Below are 20,271 nucleotides of genomic sequence, written 5' to 3'. Positions count from 1 at the left end.
ACATTCAAGAACAAGGTTCATCTTTTATATACAATGAATGAAGTCTAAAGCTAAAGATCTTAGGGGATGCTGATGAGCTTTATCAGCCTCTTGAAAACTCTACTCTGAGTTACCTATCAGCTTGGCTCATCTTCCTCCCAAGGAATATTCACTTTTGTTCCAAGGTTGAGTGCTGCTGTTAAACTACTTAATAGCGAATTGCTGAAGTCTTGAATTTCTGCTAAGTAAAAGACAGATATTTAAGTAGGAGAATGGGGGATTGTTCTTTAAGCCTTAAAGCAAATAAGTTGATAAATTACATACTTGCATGTTATAGATGGCTGGTCTAGAATTAACTTTCCCGATTTATAAATACCTGTGAAGTTGTTCAGTGAATTCCTTTTTTTTTTTCTCGTGTCTTTTTCAGGTATTCGTTACAGTTTGGATGTTAGTGTGGATGAAGTGAAAGCCTTAGCATCTCTAATGACCTACAAATGCGCTGTGGTTGGTAAGTGATAATTTTTCAAGCAAGGATACAATCTTTAATTTCAATCAGTACTGATGTAATTTGCAGAAAAGCATCTAAAGGATTAAATTAAGTTTTAGACACTAATCTCTGACTAAAATCTGTAGCAAAATGGGAAAAAATGTATAGTGACCAAAATAATAATACATATTCCCTCTGCTGTTGCTGTAGATACTTGAATAAAGTTACATTTTCATTTGAAAAGTCAAAATTCTGCTAGTTACCCCCTCCCTTAAAAATACTGCTCTTGAACTCAAATCAAAGTATGACAAACTTGGATTAGGAGGGGGCTAATTTTAGGGGGAACAGATGGAGGCTGTAAAGGATTCAGGCAGGGGAGCTGTGGAGATACACAGCTGCTAAATTGTAGGGGAGTTTGGAGAGAATCTGCACATTATGTATAAGAAAACAAAGTACTTCTTAATGTATATAGAGACACTTCACTTAGGACTTCCAAAGTAAAATTTTTGAGCTAAACCAGTAAAATATAAACTGTAAAACTTACTGTTTTTACAAGTGCCAAGTACAAGAGCTTGAAGCATAGAAAATTTAAATCATGAACTTCTGCGTTTCAAAGACTATTTTCAAGCTGCCCGTGAAAGATTTCCCATTTTTATAGAAGTACCTGGATGAGATTATAGCTTACGCTAGTGAAGCCCTAAATGTGGCAAAACCAAATTCACTGCTAAAATCAAAGATATAATTCCTCACACATATTACTGATGCGTTCTGCCTTTATTGTTGAAAAAGTAAAATGATTTTCCTTTGCATTCTTGTAGATGTGCCATTTGGTGGGGCAAAGGCTGGTGTCAAGATCAATCCCAAGAACTACACAGTAAGCTTAATCATAGATAAAAATTCAGTTACCTGCAGTACTGAAGCCAGCCAGTTAAAAAAGCTCTTCTAAGGGCATTATTGACCACTCCAAACTTCCTGCCACTTCTGCCTCTGTAAAGGCTGAGTTTAGCTTGTGCATGCAATAGGTAGGAAAAGAATTTTTAAAAGGTGCGTGTTTCAGAGGTGGAATACTTCAATTATTTAATTTATTACTTTTTTTCTTAAAGTCAGAAGACTACAAATATTTTGGAACCTGAAATTTTTTTAAGTTGATACTGTTAGAAATGGCTTAAATTAAATTATTCTTAGAAAAAAGTTAATGTTTTTGTTTATTTTGACAAATAGTTTTATGCTCCATTAAACCTTTCTATGCAGTGTTCCAGTGTGAATAATAACTAACTTGGCTTATAAAAAGTTTACTGCAGGCTTGCCTTCTTGCCCTAATTAAAATTACTTGTACAGAAAGGCATACTAGAATACGTAACAGATATTCTAAGCTCGGAACTCCCGTAAGGATTTGTGTGAAGTCGTTCTACTGTGTTGATTACACAACCGGCAGGCCGGCTATTGCTGTTGCTGGTTATAAATCTCTCACATAGGATATCAGATTTGTTTGCTGGAAATCTCTGCCACAAGCACAGGTGGTTCCTCCTGTGCCACACTCCTGACTTCTTGTGGATCAGAATGTACGGAAAGAAAGCCGAATGTTTCCTTGTGCTGCCTGAGTACCAAGGGTCTGCTAGGGAGTGGCATATGAATTGTATAAATACATGAGTCATCCTTTCTTCTAAAAGAAAAGGGCGTCTGTTTATGTTTGGGCATAAGTTCTAGCAAATATTCATAAACACTAATGATTTCTTGTGATATTTATTGTGTTTTCTCTATAGGACAATGAATTGGAAAAGATCACAAGAAGGTTTACCATGGAGCTGGCAAAAAAGGGCTTTATTGGTATGTTGTGCAATTTTACTATTAAAATTTAGGAATCTGATTTATTGTGCATTGGCAGCATCCACTAGATAGTATCCTGAAATAACTGTATTTTTGAGAGCTGTAAATAATTTGGGTATAGAACGTTCAGCAAAGAGCCACAAAGAATTGAGTCGTTGCATCTTAGTGCATTTTAAAGGGAACTGTATCTTAACTTTTTTCTGGTGGCTGTTCTGCTATGAAAAGCCGCAAAAGCTGAGCTCACAGGATCCAAAATGAATCACATTTCTCTCAGAGGTAGATTATAAAATTGTGACCAAGTTTGTTGCAATTTTAATCTCTAATATCAAGCTCTTCACTGTTACCGTTTCCTGTAGTCTTGGTTGAGGCTTTTGGCAGATATGTGAGGAAACAGAGGAAGGAAGTAGAAGATCCACCCCAGAGAAAGTTGATGGCTTCACCCATGGCAACCACAGGCTGCAAGAGAGGCATAGGCAAGAAGCATAGGTGCCTGTTGTAACAGAACCTCAGCTTCTGTAATGTTAGTAGGTGTTTCGTTCAGACTCTCAACCCTGAGTTGTTCTGATAGCTTGCTGTCTGGAGTTGCTATCTGGAATTCTCCTCTGGAGAAAGCTGAATGTTACTAGCTCGACTTGTAATTAAATGGAGGATCTTTACCTGGAGGAGGTTCTTATTCAACTGAATAATAATGCCTGTAGCTAGTTAAAGGTCTGTCATGTATTCCTGATGTCTAACTGCCCCTGGGAATGTATATCCATTTATCTGCATTTTCTTGTTCTTCAGCCAGACTGTTTGTCATCTGCTCTTTCAGCCAGAGTGTTTCTCATCTAAATTAAGCTTCTGTATAAACACACTTATTGATGTAACATGTGACTAGGGGAATACTATACACTATGCCAGCTATAGTGATTGTTAGTTCAATGACAATTAAAACGGTTTGATTAAATTTGTCATCTTTTTTGGCTCTATGGTTGGTGCTATGCAGCTTTCACAAACCTTTTAAAAATACTTAGGAAAAAAAAGAGTAGAGGCAGAGTTGCATTTAAAATCTTGCTGAGCAAGCCCCTCTGATCTTAAATAGGTTGGGCAAATGCTATTTTTAGTTATCTAAAAAAACAGACAGAATTTGCTTTTATTACAACAGATGCGTGAAAGTTCTTTTAAAGGTTTATTTCATCAAGAAAGATGTAATGTCTCTTTCTTCAAGTGAGGGGTAAAATCAAATGCATGTGCTACAGTGCAATGACTAGGAGCAGCCTATCTTCAATTTTTAAACTCACCCAGGAGTAAAAAGGAAATTCTAATGCAAAAAAACACCAAACAATTAATGTCATGGTATATAGAAATCATGCCTAGATAGCACCCTTCCTGTTGTTACAGCAATGATGGTCAAAAAAAAATATAAATATGCTTTTGATGCATTATCTTACTCTGACTTTTTATTGACAAACTGACCTTCATTTTACTGAATGGCTTGTGTAAAAGGTTGGAGGTTTTGACAGTATTGTACAAATCCATGATACGGCATCTAAAACTGAATTGAATCCAGAAGAATCTGTTGATTGCATAATAAAGTGAGGATTAAGCAGGAAAACAGTTCTTCTCTGCCAAGCCCCGCACAGTTCCCAAGGGAATAATGGTTGAAGATAACTATTCATGGTTGATCCTTAAAAGCTGTTTTCTCTGTTGCCAACAGGACCTGGTGTTGATGTGCCTGCTCCTGATATGAGCACAGGGGAGAGGGAGATGTCCTGGATTGCTGACACCTATGCCAGTACCATAGGACACTATGTAAGTTTTGAGCAGAGGCTTTGAAGTAGCAAAGCTTTCTTGGTCCTTGCAGAAATCCTTTTATCTAGAAATTTATTACGGTGCTGCTTAATCATATAATGTTATTTAATTGTGTCGTTCTAAATACATTCTTGCGAAGTGTAACAACTTAATTGGTGTGAGGTTTTTAGGGTACAGTTAAAGAAAAATAAGCTTTAAGGTTAATGTTTTTATACTAGGCTTAAATTAAGTTTGATACAATACTGATTGCAACTGTTCAGCAAAAAGAAAATACACTGTTTTTAAAGGTCTCATACTTAGTCTAAAATTGGTTTCTATTTCTACCATTTCCCTCTGTTTTTCATTAGTACTATAATTACTAATTTAAAGTTGTTAAACAATTAGTTCGTAATAGTTGGTAGAGTCTTAAAGTACTGAAATCTTTCCATTTCAGACTACTGAAATTACATGTGTTATTAAATAATTGCTTTGTTTTTGTGCATTCAAGAGACCATGTAAATTAAGTTTGCACTATTGGTATAACCTGTAAAAGTATTAAAGCTCTCTGTGGTCCCCTAAAGTAACAAGTAATCACTGTAAACTTCAGCAAATTCTCCAAAGTGTAAAGCAAAAGGACACTGATACAATTTATCGCCCAGAAGGCAATAAAAAAATTAAGCTTTTAAAAATTAGTTTTTAATTATAGCCCTTAATTTGGCCTTTGTCCTTATGTTGCTGGGGTTATTTGTACCTGTTTTGACTGTACCAAAAACATGACTGTATACAACTTTTGTTGTATACTTTTGGCAGGTTGGAGGAAAGAAAAGTGTGTTACAGACAACTTATTTCTTAAGGCTCTACTGTCCGTGCTACCCAAACTTTCTAGCTTCTCTTTCAGACATTGTTTCTGCTACTCCAGCAGGTCATACTTTGCTAAGGAGTCTTGCCATAGCTTCGTATTAGCGTGTTGATACGCTAAGCTATCGCATGTTTGCCTATCTCAGCTCCTTTTGAATTGAAAAGACTCTTTCTTTTCACATTCTGCAGTCCATTCCAACAGTTCCTCAGAAATAGAGCAGGGTGTACACCCCCAGCAATAAGGCATTAGAGCCACCCAACACGTATTTCTCTCTGGCAGGTCTGTTCAAGACGTGCCTGGCTTTCCTGAGACAGTCTCTTGGCAGAATACTTGTCTTGTGCTGTCCGATGCCTTTAACAATAGGAAGAGGGGATGGCACAGGTTCTTCTAGATCTGAAATACAGTCTAAGGTATCTTATGGCGGCGGGGGAAGGAATGCTTGAGGAATAGGCTGTGGCATGCTGATTAGTTCAGTTAAATCACTTTTACACAGAGCTGTCTGTTAGATAGGGATATCAGTATAAAACATTACTTGCTTTTTGTTACTCACATATGTAAATGTAAATATTTTATTTAAAACTTTAAACCTGATAAACACCCCCCCCCCCAAAAAAAAATTATGACTTCAAAAAGGCTTCAGCATGCAGAGTGGCAACTTGCTCCTTCAGTCATAACTTAACATTCCAACATTTAAGAAAACTACTGCCTCAAAGCATTTTAAGTTTTAATGTTTAACTCATTGCACTAAAATGCATATTTCACTGTGATACAGCAGTGTTGCTATATTACGACTGACACAGAAGGCTCACACCACAGGACCTGCTTTAAGATTTGCTGTATTTGTTACGCAGAAGCCTCAGGTTTTTTAATAGGTGGAAAACTAAACACTGATACAGGAGAAGATTTTTAAATGGCTGAATTTCTTATTCTTTCCACTTTGCCATCTCAGCTTGTTGTGTAGTCCCACGCATACACACACTTCAATGACAAAAGAAAACAAACCAACAACTACTGAGGATAAAAATACAATTTGAATTATGCTCCAACAGCTTCTTTTATTCCTAGGCCCTCTCTGCATGGCAGTATCTTATTCTTGAAGAATAAAAAAACCTGAGAGGATTTAGGTACATTTTTCTGAAAAGTGAATTAAAGAATTGAAATAAGGAAAAATATTAAATCAGTTTACTTAATTTTGCTGGGTTGCTTGTTTGTACATGGAAGAGAGAATGGTAGCCGTGGTGGAACTTACAAGCTATTGTGGAGAATGACCAGGTGTAGAGAAGGAAGGTGGGAACTCTGACAAGGCTGCAAAAAGTGGAATAACCTATCAAAACCAATTTGTAGAAGATGTTTCAGATAACTGTCTGGTTGAGACAGCAAGAACAAAAATAAAGGTGATCGAGGAACTACCAGATAAAGAAAAGTGACCATGGGGAAGGAGGGAAGGGAACTAAGAGGAGAAAATGACCATTGAACAAAACTGAAACTAACCACAATTCAGAAAACAGATGGAAGCTATGCCAGGGACTACATTCAATTGAGTGGAAAGATAACTCTTCGGAGACAAATCTACTTCAGTGAGTCAGTGTGGTTGCACACAGACGTGTTCAGGGAGCTTGAAGTGGAAAGGAAAAACCAAATAACAGATATAAACAGATGGGGGAAGTCTGCTCCAAACCTAACATACAGAGCCAGGAAGCTGGAGAATGGGTTAAGAAACAAGCAGAAGTTCAATGTCTGAACTTTGCCAGTTAAGTGCATAGACTGTTATTACTAATATAGAAGTCTAATGCTAGCCATAAGCCATTTTACAAGCTTCTCCTTAAAAGCTGTAGTCTTTCTTTTTGTCCCAAGATGTGTTAAACATTTTTTTGATTGACTTAAAACCAGAGTTTTTAGGACTTTGACATCGACTGTGGTTTGTATATGTGACTTCAAGAAGACTCAGACCTGCCCTCACCTCATGCTCTGTTTTCTTGCCAAACCATGCAAGTCTTTAATAACTACCATGTTAACTGTTCCAGAAAATCTATCTTAAGTTGCTGGGTCACTGAATTATATATGGCTAAAGTTTTTGATTAAATTCATCCTTTCCGCTCTTCTGTACTTCCTGACACATCCAGCTGACTTTTGGGACACGTGAGGGACTTGAATAAATACATTCTTATGTATGGTGGGAGGCTGTATTTCTTCAAGTATTTATAAAACATACTTCCTCCTTTGTGAATGCTTGAAGGCTAAAATGTAGTTTCAATCTGAAACAGAATGAAAACCTAAAAATACATCAAAATGCCGGGCCAAGTTGTTTTGCTGGGATCACCACAGATCTTGTTTATAGTTGATATGCCACCAGAGGGAGCATACAGCTTAATGGGAGCAATGCAGCTACATTTTGGGAAGCTGAATTAGGAATTTTGTGATGCAAGCCCAGCATCACTTTTATTGTTTTTAAAGAGCGGTTATCTTTGGCTTTATAAGGTTAACTCACTATCATTTTCAAATAATGAATAGTTTTCGTTTCCATTATGGGTCTAGTCATCTCCTGCCATTCTGCCTCCACTTACTTTTGTCTGTTCCTTTCCTTCCTCTCACCAAGCATCTTGCGGTCACGCCACAGGCATGCAAATGCATTTGGCACAAGTGATGGAGAAGAGGGAACCTCCCAGTGAATATGTGGCTGGTGGAATAGAAACCCATCCGGCTGCTGGCAGACTCATTTCAGTGGATTCCCTTTCATCCCTACTCTTTCCCTTGTGTTGGATGCCAAGCCACTGCGTGACTGCGCTCCCGGGGTGTGGGAGTATGGGAACCAGTGGTGGCAGAAGAGGGATGCCCAAACAGTGTCTAGTTTGGAAGAAGTTTAAGTTACTCATTTCAATTTGAAGAATTAACTCTGGTTTTAAATAGTCTATTTTATCTTGGCTAGCTGTCTAACATATGGAAAATGTAATTTTATTACCACCAAATTAATGATAGAGGCTTGATTGTATATATTGCTTTTCTGAATAAAAGTGGTAAATACTTATCTAACTTTTCCCATGTGACCTTTGTACTGTAGATTTTCCTCTGAGATCAACAACAGGAAGGTATTAGGCTTCTATTGTTGCTTCAAAATTTGGTATAAAGGAACACTAAACACTGTTTAAAGATGATTAAAAAACAGCCCAAGGATATGTCTGAGCCCTTTAAAAGATTAAAATGTCAAGAATAATGATGGATATTATGGCTGGGGGGGGGGGGAGTTTTTTGATTATGGCTGTAATCGGAGCTAATTTTGAGAAACATATCCCTCAAAGCTTTTTGATTTGTCAAAGGTCTGCTCATTGCTAACAGTGCAACATGGATGTCACCATAACTAATTAACCACAGACTGAAGTTAACATGTACACTTAAATACAACAAAAAATTACAGAATATATCCAATACTGCATTATGCAATTTTCCTGACATCTACTAGAATACTTCTGAGAAGGCGGTCACACAAACTCGGGAAGGAAATCATCTTTACAAACTAACTGTGTATAAACTATATCGTGTTCAGACTCTTACGATTCCTGTTTTCCCTTATCTCTAAAGTGTACAAAACTTCTTGTTCCAGCTGTTTGATTAATTCCATAGCTCACAAGTCCTTCACTGTTTTACAGGATATTAACGCACATGCATGTGTAACTGGTAAACCCATCAGCCAGGGTGGGATCCATGGACGTATATCTGCAACTGGTCGTGGGCTCTTCCATGGAATTGAAAATTTCATCAATGAAGCATCATATATGAGTATATTAGGAATGACTCCTGGATTTGGGGATAAAACATTTGCTGTTCAGGTAACTTTTCCTTCAACTGCAGGGAAAAAGTAGTAAACAAACTTCCAGCAGAGCTGCTTTTAAAAAAGGCTGTAGCAATAAATCCTGTTAGGGTTTTACGACTTCCAAGTTAACCTTTACTCTCAAACTTCAGAAACGCTTTTCAAGCAACATAGGTGCCCTTTATTTTGGACTGTTTTATCAAAACTGAACTTTCAATTGCACTCTACAGGCACAAAGCCAAATCTCCAGTCTTTATAAACATAGGCTGCAAAGAAAAGAGTGAAATACTGTTACAGGAGTTCTTCAAACTAAGGCATTGTACACTTCAATGAGCTGTGACACTGTTTCTGCCTACACAAAATTTGTTGCACTGTTTTGGGATAGAAAAATTTAGAGAGAAGGAATTGGGGGTTATGTTCTTGTGCCACTATGCAATGAGGAGTTAGAAAAGTAGAAACCAATACCTTACCCCTAAATTTGTAGGGTTGAATGTATGTTTTTGGTGTTCATAAGACTTCAGGATTTATGTAGTTGAATTTTGAAGGGGTTTGGTATTTAGTAATACACATGATCATTCTTAAAATTTTGAAAAAATAACTTGTTCTGTTCAGCTTTGAACAGCATGTTAAATGGAGGATTTGAGGAATAGCTTTGTTTTGTTGTTTTTAGTACCAATGCACTGGTTGTTAGAAATAGCAGGGTAATTGTAAGCTCCTAGTTGTGCTCTAGTTAACCAGTGGGCTGAAACAAACATCTCTGCCCTGCACGGACCCAGCAGCACACTCATTTCCCTGCACTTTGGCATTTTTGTGCCTGGCAGAGGGCTAACTAACAGGCGCTTAAGCTTAATTTAGCCTGAAAATATGGCCATAAGAATAGCTGAAGATTTTTCTAGGGAAACGAGGATACAGCGTTGCAAAGAGACCTAATGCACGACAAACTGTTGTACTGAAGTTTGCTTCTAATATATAAACAAAAATCCTAAATATAATTGGAGCTATGTTACACAGGAATTTAATATTCAGCTTTTTCCCCAGCATAGAATCTTACTACAAACTTTTGGCATGGATCATGTGACCTTTTGGTCTGCCATGTGTGTTCCTTCCAGAATGTTGAATAATGGCCTGGAATTAGGTTTTCTACACCAGTAAGGATGTAAAAAATGCTAATTAAATACAAGATTATCTAAATTTAAATATAGGCAATCTGTTTTGTACAGGACCACTTCAGAAATGACATAGCTTCCTACTAGTTTGTATGTTTTAATGTGAAGAGTTAATGATATTCTTGTTTAATGCTTCCCATTGTGGGATGCGTTTTACACTTGTAAGCCTTCCTTACCCAAATTAAATGGGACTATTTCTTGGCTTGCAAATGTTAGTCAAAACTTTGAATAGTCATACAAAAATCTGTGAATCCCTCTGACAGTGCCAGTTATAAAATAGATACACGTAATGTTCCTATGTTGATAAATATCATAGTTTTGACACTTTCACAGTAGCATTAATGCTTCCCTTCTGTATTTCCAGTATAAAAAATGTAGCACAACTGTACATTGCTGGCTACAACGCATAATTTCTACAATGGTATTCAGACTAGAATAGAACGCATGTAGATTTCTTCCATCTTTCCTATACACATCATCTAATGCCAAGATATGCCAATAGGTGAAGAACTATTCAAAGCTATATAAGCCTTAGCAGTAATCATTATTTTTGCTGAAGGGTTAACTACTTTTCCCTTTCTCTTTCCACCTTCAGGGATTTGGTAACGTGGGCTTGCATTCTATGAGATACTTGCATCGTTTTGGAGCAAAGTGCGTTGCTGTTGGAGAGTTTAATGGTTCTATCTGGAATCCCGATGGGATTGACCCAAAGGAACTAGAAGATTACAAATTGGTATGTCACTTAGCTGAGCAGAAATAGTTTCATCTTTGTCAGCTTTGCAAACACATAGCATGACTGTACAGACTGGTGTTAATTTGTGATTTTTAAATCGTGCTGCAATTAGTACTTACAAAATGGCTTAGGAATGTTGATTCTTCTGGCTTTCTCCTTATCCCCAATATGAATGCAGGTGGTTAACACTAACTGATCTTGTGGCTTTGGATGTCTCTTCGGTTTATAATATTGTACTTTTTTTACCCTTTGACCCAACTCTCAGAAAAATGGCAAGGGCTTGCATGTGTGCGTGCTAATTACTTTGGTTTCAGAATCAGAGTTCATGATTATTTTGCCTTTCTTATGACTAAACTAGGGAGGATGTTTCAAGGAACCAGGGCAAGGAGGTTCCTAAATGATTCCTGATTGAGAATCACAAGCGTATGGACATTTAACACTTCAAAGTGCACTTTTTCTGCTTCTTACCTATTGGATGTTTCTGAAAAAATGGAAGCTTGCCTGGTAGTGTGACTTGAATATGTAGTTTATAATGAAAGCTGGATATGGTCTTTTTATTTCAGTTTCCAGGCAATGCAGTCTTGAGGGGACAGTTCACAGGCACTAAAATACGATCTTCCACTTAGAGTTTCTAAGGGGCTTAATTGATGTGTCTTCTTCATTCAAATGCATAGGGAGCATTTGAATGTCATTATCACCCCTTTCTCAAAAGAATGAAGTACTCTAGAGCCCGAATGGTTATCAGTGTCTTTGGCCAGAGAGCAGTTATGCCTCAATCATGGCAACTTGGACTGTTATCCAAGCTTTGTAGCTTGCTTCTTATGCCTAATCTAAGTAAAGATAGGAATTATGTTATGTGCTGTCTTTCTAGTACTGTTGCTTCTCCCATCTTTCTTTTTTTGAAAGTTAGAAGAAGGGAAGGAAGTCAAACCAGTACACACACACTAAAAACACCCTGGTTTGCTTCCTTCAAACAGCAACACGGGACAATCATGGGCTTCCCTAAAGCACAGACACTTGAGGGCAGTATTCTGGAAACAGACTGTGACATTCTCATCCCTGCTGCCAGCGAGAAGCAGTTGACTAAGGCCAACGCTCACAAGGTTAAAGCAAAAGTAAGTTGGAGAGTGCAAATGCAAATGAAAAGTGGAGAAGGCCTGTTTAAATACCAGTATTCAATAATTAGCATGGATGGAAACTAACATATACCTCTGAGCTACTCTGCTGTGATTCCTTTCAGATTATTGCTGAAGGTGCCAATGGGCCTACGACTCCTGAAGCTGACAAAATCTTCTTGGAGCGGAATATCATGGTTATCCCTGTAAGGTTCTATTATGACCTTTGATTTTCATTACAAGGGTAATATTTCTGTAAATTGTAGCAAGATGTTATTTGTTGAAGGTTTTTATTAATAGCCATTCATTCTCTTAGAGTGGTTTTTAACAACTGATGTCTGGAAAATGGGTGTCAATGTTGCTTAAGATTGGTAGCAATTACTTAAAGATCTCACTGCAACCGTAGATAACCAAAGATAACTATTACATGAAGGCTACCTATTTGGAAGAGAGAACAATCCACAATTAGTTCTTAAATCTGTAGTTTTGTGTTTTGGAGTATTAGCTGACATTTGCTCAATTAAATAGTCCACTAAGCAAAGGAAGAAGGCAGAGTAAATACACTGGCCAATTTGTTTGTAAACATTGTGTCTCTGGGTGATGGTCTGACAGAACTGTGTATCATAGATTGTATAGCATAAATGTTGCCTATAGTGATAATTTGAAAGAGTAAGACCTGTCCAGGTATAATGATATCCTTTTTCCAGAGAAAGGGTGTCCTGATCAAGTGATACTGCTAGAAAGAGTGGCTGATCTTCAGCCTTTAGTCACTGAGATGGCCTAAGAATGCCCTAACTTTCTTGATTAAAAACTTGTGCTAAAATAAAAGAAAGTGGTCAGTCAGGCACACCTGAACTTCACATGTTCTAAAGTCAAGTCCTCTTCTAAATCAGCAGAAGTAATCCCTGGACTGCAGAAGAGGATAAGTGTCGTCCTGGAAGAATAACTGGATTGTCTTCTGTACTGCAGTTTAAACTAATACTTTGTACATAATACTTCTGCTTGCTTTTCCCTAATACAGTAGAGCTGTCTTCATCACATGGTCATAATTCAAGACATTTACTATTTCTGTGCAGGATCTTTACCTGAACGCTGGTGGTGTAACGGTGTCCTATTTTGAGTGGCTGAAAAACTTGAACCACGTTAGCTACGGCCGCTTGACTTTTAAATATGAAAGAGATTCAAACTACCACTTGCTCAGTAAGTGTTCAGTTCTGCTTTCACTATCTAATTGATGGATTGGACTAGCAAGCACCAAATGTGGGAGAAATGAATACAAAAGGATTTTAAAATTGCCTTAATTTCCCACAAGTGTATTATTGCTGCATACTGAAGAGTAGGAAAGATTTGATAGGTTAACTGACTTGCAATTCTAATGACTTAAGTTAAATGCATACTTTTTCTGTTATCTTTTAATTCATAAAGTGATGCTTTCCTCAGTTTTGTGAAAATACTGAACTCAAACCACTTATATGAAATATTTATTACTCAATAAATGTCTTTCAGCTGTACACTTGGTATTTGAGAAGTATTCAAAGTTCGAGCGAGTAACGTTGTTCTGCACATACAACAATAGAGGATTTCTATAAAGGGCAATAATATAATTGGTACAGGTGCTGTAAAAATCTGCTTATGGCCTACAGCTCCACTTAGGGCCGTTCTGTGCTTCCCAGTTTCTGGGCCAGAATACCAATTACGTCATCTGAAATACTCTGTGATGTTGTTTAGGAAAGCTTACTAATTAAATTACAAGAATGAAGATTAAATAAGTATCAATTCAAAATACCAAAGCACTTCTCATGTCTTAAGGAAAAAACCTAAAATTCCACATTGGGCTTTTTTCTTAGCAAGTAGTGTATATGCAAAGCGCAATGGGAGATAATTGATTGCTTTAACTTCAGGAAATATTTTGTCTAATGCTATCTATCATGTTAGGAAAGTTAATCCAGGTTGCTCTATCAGCTTTATGAGTTTAGCTAAGCGGGATCAGTAAATCCACAGTCGCTTGCCATGTGACTGTACTATAGCAGTATTGCCGCTAGTAGCGGAGGCATTCACCTATAAAAACAGGTAAATCAACATCTTTCCCTTTCCTTAGAAAACAAAAATAAGATGACTCCCTTTGCCCCCAGCCCCTATAGTCTGCATTTTCTGCCATTGAACGCTGAAAGTCCTGGGGTCAGCTCCTTTGTTAGGGAGCACATTCCTTTCCTTCTCAGTTACCTTGCCTCTGCTTTTTTTCCTTTCTAGTGTCTGTCCAGGAAAGCTTGGAAAGAAAATTTGGGAAACACGGTGGAACTATTCCAGTTGTACCTACAGCAGAATTTCAAGATAGGATATCGGTAAGTAGTTGCTGTTGGGTTTTTTTACTGTTACTGTAGCTGTATTCTGATATTGTAACTGCAGTCTAAATTTTACCATTGTAGCTATTACGGAGGTTTTTGCCCCAAGCAAGGCATTAGTCATAGTTAGCCTGATGGCCAAACAAATAAGGCAAACAAATGATCTGAACTGCTTAGGGATACTGGATGTAAGCTATTTTTTCTGTCTTTTACTTGAGCCCATGCAAAATACCTCCAATATTGTTAAAAAGCTACAGTTTTAATACAGATGCATTTTGTATTTGTAACTAGTGTTAGATTGCATGTTGCCGTTCACGTAGTGGAGTTTTTCAGAGCAACAGGCTATCTCCATTGTTTAGACAAACCACGTGAGGTTTTTTTACCAGGGAGGGTGCAGGGAATGATTCTTTTTGCAGGCCAGTAAGGAAAACTTAAAAACCTGTGTTTTTTCTTTATGCTTTTGTTTGCTATGAAACACTTGATATTTTTGCTGGCTAACCTGATAAGTTAGTCACGCTAACTTGAACAAGCAATAAAAGGCAGTCCTATAACAGCAGCACAGTTAAAGAAAAAACATTGCCTAAAGAGAATCAGGCCTGAAGCTTTACTACAAATAAAAATTAGACTCCTATCGAAGTAGGAGTCTAATATAGATTCCATAATTTCTTTGAACCCTAGCTATCAAAGTCTATGGAGGTTTTGTAGTGGGAAATACTGCCTCAAACATTACCAGCATTTGTTTTGGAGATCTTGTTGATATAGTTTGCCTAGATTTCCAAACAACTTTCAACAAGATCCCACACCACAGACAGTTTGGTACGCTGTTTCTGTAATATAGACAAGAGCTGACTGAGAAATTGTAGAATGTTCTTCAAAGACTGAATTAATGAGCAAAGAAATGTCAGGTAAAATGCATTATTCATATAATTATTCATATAATTCATATATTATTCATATAATGCGTAGCGATACGTGGTGGGGAAATTTTCATATAAAATGATGGGTTGTGAGCTTGTCCATTTGCATTCAAATGGAAGATCTGGAAGTAATGACAAAATACAAGCTTAGAAATCCATAGCAGTCGAAAAGCAAATCCAGTGTTAGAGATTGTTCTGAAGGGAAAAGAATAGGACTGACTAATGATGCCACAATATAAACCCAGAGCGCGCCTGCCTTCCGAATACTGCATGCAGGTTAGGTCTCTGTATCTTAAAACATTGTAGATGTGGAGAACGTTCAGAGAAAGATCACGAGAATGACCAAAGACATGGAAGCTTCTCATACATGGAATAATGAACTAACCTGGGTCCTATTGGCCTGAGGTAGGCCTGGGGTAGAGACAGTAATCTGTAGAACGAGTGGTGTGAAAATGGATGGGTAAGGATAGATTGTTCACTGGAAGGAAGGGTGAAGGAGAACGAGGTGCTGTCAAACAAAACCAGCGGAGTGAGGAGCAGAATGAAGAAAGGGGATGGTTCCTAGCACAGCAGACAGTTACGATGTGGAATACCCTGCCAAGGGATGTATGGAAGCTAAAAGGGTTGGTCAGTTTGGTTTTTAACACAAGTTCAGGAGGAGAAACAATCCAGTGAGCGGTGAAAAACATTAAACCATGCTTCCTCAGGAAGAAATTGGCGGAAATGCATGTAAACTTGGGCCACTGTTAAATGACAGAAATAGCCTTTAGCCTGATCCAGTATGATGCTAGCTTTTTCATAAATGTTAGGCTAAATGAATAGTATGGTAGATAGGTTCTGTGGCTTAAAGTGATTGCTGTGATCTCCTAAACACAAGCCATAGAAACTGGCCTAGTAATTTCTACATCCAGCCCAAATTGGTATTTGAGGAAAAGCATGTATTTTGTGAAGCCAGGCCTCAAATTATTAGTAAGTTACAAGTTAGGATGATGGAACATTGAAGCTGATAGCCTGAATTAGAATGACTATCTTCAATTATTTATTGTTCAGCGTATTTAAATTTTAATGGGAACAAAGTTATTGTGGAATTGCTTAGGGCTAATACAGTGTTGAGTACATATATTGGGGATCCATGCCCTTCCTAAAACCTGACAGTCTTCAAAACAATTGGAAGTGGTTTCTATAGGTTATTAACTCTTGGGAGCTTTTTTGTTTAACATTTACTGTGTGTTTTGAAGGCTGAAAACAGTAGTTACAACATCAATAAAAAATGTTAGCATCACGCATCTAGAAGCTAGGCATATAAAAGACTCCAGTGTTTACGTCTGAGGTTTTAGAAACGAATTGACCATAATCAGCTCTTCAAGTAACACAGTAAAGGCGATTTAGTTTCTTACACCAGTCATTAGAAGAAAATGAGTGAGCAACCTTCAGTAATTATGGGAATCCAACTCATTGTCCCTAATATATGACTACTCCTTTTTGTGTTTTGAATTAAACCCTGATTTTACTTCCTGTTGTTGCAGGGTGCGTCTGAGAAAGACATTGTCCACTCTGGGTTGGCTTATACAATGGAGCGTTCTGCCCGGGTAAATATTGCATTAGTAAATGTACTTATAGGAAAAAGAACTTACGTGGCTTTGCGACAGTTTTTGAATGTGTGCTACAGAATTTCTTTGCAATTAAAGGAGTAGATAACAGTTCGTGGTAATGGAAGTCACTGTGGGTATGAGGTATTTCTGCTCTGTGCAGGGATGGCCAACTTTAACTGAGTATAGTAAACATTAGAGACTAATAGATGAAATCAGGAAGTATTTTCTAGTAGAAGCTGTAGTAATCAGAAAATTTTTAGTTGTCCTCTTGTACCTGACTAATCTGGAACACATACCTAAGACTGCTTTACTCTGCCATCAGCAGTTTTAGATTAATCCCTTTATGCAGTATTTTTAATTAGTGGGGCAAAGACTACTTGAGACAACTTGTCTGTCCCTGTGTCTGAGGTACATGTGGATCCAAGACCTGAAAAGGGGCAATATAGTAATCTGGGAAAGATTTTCTTCCCATTCAGTTCTCAGTTGTAAGGGGAATCAAGAAATTTTAGACGTGATCCTCAAAGGATCTGAGCTCTGATACCAGTCTAGCAGCTCTTAAACTCCTAACTTAGATCCTCTAAGCAAAATCTAGTGTAGTTCCTATGGAGAAACTCGCAGAAATCACATGTAACCTTTTCTGTTTCAGCAAATCATGCGTACTGCCATGAAGTACAATCTGGGTCTGGACCTGAGAACAGCTGCCTATGTCAATGCAATTGAGAAAGTCTTCAAAGTGTACAATGAGGCTGGCCTGACCTTTACATAAATAGGCCATTACCCCTCCTTATTGTATCCCATCCCTCTCGCCGTTAATGTACCCTCTCTTCTTGAAAAAGCTTATCACAAGTTTACATGTAACCACAAAATTTTCTTTTCTTCTGACATTATAGTGGGTTCTATTCTCAATTAGTTTCAGTCCAAACTAGTCTTTTTTTACAATAAAATCCATGGATTAGGAAATTGTATACAAGTATGTATCTGAAGATATCAGTTCATCTGCACTTGTGGGGGCCATTCTGGGTATTTCGCCTACAAAACAAAATGGTACATTTTATGTATTAAAGAGTGGTCTTGCCACCTGAGCCACTTCTCAGACTTCAGATCAGATACTGTACTAGATGAGCACTTAGCTCATTATTACTTCATGCACTTTTGTTTAATGATGTAATTTTGGCTTTGGCACTTTCAGTAAGGCCTTGTATGATCAATGCTGTGGCATTGTCAAAGGAAGAATGGGCCTCCAGCAGGGATTAACTTTGATAGGAGTCTAATTTTTATTTGTAGTAAAGCTTCAGGCCTGATTCTCTTTAGGCAATGTTTTTCTTTAACTGTGCTGCTGTTACAGGACTGCCTTTTATTGCTTGTACAAGCTAGAGTGACTATCACCATCAAGTATGTAAAGGTGACAGACTAATATTTTTATAAGCTGAAACTATCGAGCAACTCTAGTCATGTTATTAATCAAGTATCTACAGAACTATTCTGACTATAGGTTGTTTCCTTTTTTTTAGAAAAAGGGATAGTCTGAATTTGGTAAGCAATCATACTGAGGTTTTTTGGAATTCTTTTTCAGTCTTTTCCTTTCAGAGGCGTTCTGAAAATTAGATACTGCCTCAGTGAACAGCTAAAGTGAAACTGAACCCAGAAATCATTGGCAAAACTACAGAGGAGCTAGAATGCTGCTATAAACTTAATCCACTGTCTTAACACACACAGCCTTTTTTTTTTTGTCATCAGGAGGTCTTGAAAGTTTTGAACATATTAGAGTACAAGATGGACCTCAACACAATATTGGATCAAGCACAGTTTTTAAAGTATAAGGCTTTTGTCCAGTGGAGTCCCCTTGAAGTGCCAGATGTTATTTATGTAATGAATATGAATGTTTTTTTTAAAAGACAACTAGTCCCTCCCAGAAACTCATGCTTTTTTTCTAACTACTTTGTAACTGCATGACATAACCTGGAGAGAAGAGCAGTTATTAAAAAAAGTTGACCTTTCCAAACCTACTATGCTGGTGTATTACTGTTTTCTATTTCATTCAATAGCTTTCTGTAGTTACAATCAGTCTGTGAATCTTCACAGCACGTGTTTATTCATTATATGCCTACTGATAAGATACTGTCTCTGAGTTATCCTAAGGGGCTCACTAATACTGACCATGTCTCTTGAACTTGCCTGTCAGCAAGATTTTTGAAGTTGGGTATATTTGGTAAATCATTTCAGGTCTTTACTGTGTCCTCTCAAATTTGTGTGAAGAACTATTCTAGTAGTTAGCATGGAGCAATAAACCTGTGTGATGCATTTAATTAGTGGCTTACTCCATCATATATGCTGATACCTAGGGTTATAAAAGTACTACAGTGCAGTGTGTGTATATATATATACTGGCATTTATTTTTTAAAAAAAGAGAACCCTTTGAGTATGAAAGAATTACTGTGATCAAGGTATGGGTCTCTAAACATGAGATCCGTATCTTGGATCATATCTTTCAGTGTAGTTTTTATGTAAACGTTTACTAGATAGTAATATGAAACTAAGATTGTAACAGTTCAACTCTGACAAATTGTAACCTACTTCCACCAAAACTTGGAGGCTAAAAAGTCGCAAATAAATAGTTGTATTATTGAAAAGAGAAAGAATCTTAAAAGCCGAGTTGCATTGTCTGGCAGCAAAGTTGTTGAAAGCAAAGTACAGCAGCAGTGAAGAGACTTGGCTAATTTACTGTCGTTCTCCCTCCGTCCCCCCCACATTTCCTCTCCTTCTCTCCAGCACCTCTGGTTTAGCTGTGCAAACTTGAAAAATGGCACCCTTTCAGTGTTGGAGCATATGGGAAGCCGGCATAGACCGCTAACTGGGATATCTTCTACCTCCTACCCACTTTGAACAAAAAAAAAAAAAAAGCCAAAAGCTGCACAATGCCTGAATTCCCCAATTCATTAGAGTCTGATATTCTTGTACACCCACATGTTAATGCTGCTTTTCCTGGGACGTCTTGAAAGAAAGTAGGGCTACCACCAGGTGTGATTTTACCAAACCCAGAGAGGAGCCCTTAGGGTCAACTGGATTTTGCCTCAGCCAAACTGATTGCAATAGTTACTGACCTGTTAAGAGTCAGCGTTGGAGACCTGCGAGGCACAAATCTGAGCATATCCAAAGGCTGGTATAAGGAGAGCTTGGGGTACTTTCGATCAAAGAGTTAAGATCCTTGAGGAGATTAGTGCTGAAGTCTGACCTAAGATTACAGCACGTCAGCTGATTTGCCCTTTGGTTGTAGCTAAACACAAGAACCAAACTGTATCAGTGAATCCAGACTTCTTGTGATAGATAGCCTGTTCTGAAATGGCCTCGTACATTAAAGCTACGCTGGTGCTGAGCATTGTTGAGCTCAGTCCTAATATGATCAGACAGTAAAGAAAAAAATAAAGTTTTGTAGCACATACCTCTCAAGACCTGGCAACAGCAACGGAGGGAAGAAAGTGTAACAGTTCACACAGTTGCTGTGAGTTAACGTGGTTTTAGAGGCTTGGGTGCAAAGCAGCTCTAGCCTTTTCCTAGCTCCTAGCCACAGTTGAAGAAAGCAATCACTCTCGGGGATGTAGGTTATATTTATAACTGTACTGGGTTTTTCTACCGTAACTTCAGTTAGGTATTAGACCAAATTTCTCGGGGAATGCTCCT

At 37.7% G+C, this 20,271-nt stretch overlaps 1 protein-coding gene across 1 annotated transcript; it reads left to right on the top strand.

Moving 5' to 3' along the window:
- Positions 1-396: 396 nt before the first annotated feature.
- Positions 397-18,894, top strand: GLUD1 (glutamate dehydrogenase 1). The gene is made up of 12 exons (XM_019470299.1): positions 397-487; positions 1,285-1,340; positions 2,230-2,293; positions 3,990-4,084; positions 8,567-8,746; positions 10,489-10,626; positions 11,604-11,741; positions 11,867-11,947; positions 12,818-12,941; positions 13,992-14,083; positions 16,527-16,589; positions 17,239-18,894. The coding sequence occupies exons 1-12, from the start codon at positions 463-465 to the stop codon at positions 17,356-17,358; spliced, it is 1,176 nt and encodes a 391-aa protein (XP_019325844.1). The 5' UTR covers positions 397-462; the 3' UTR covers positions 17,359-18,894.
- Positions 18,895-20,271: the final 1,377 nt, after the last annotated feature.

This window comes from Aptenodytes forsteri, unplaced genomic scaffold, assembly GCF_000699145.1.
Source record: "Aptenodytes forsteri isolate BGI_AS27 unplaced genomic scaffold, ASM69914v1 Scaffold106, whole genome shotgun sequence".
NCBI lineage: Eukaryota > Metazoa > Chordata > Aves > Sphenisciformes > Spheniscidae > Aptenodytes > Aptenodytes forsteri.
The sequence above is the reverse complement of the archived record's forward strand: the minus strand, read 5'-3'. Positions and strand labels throughout refer to the sequence as shown.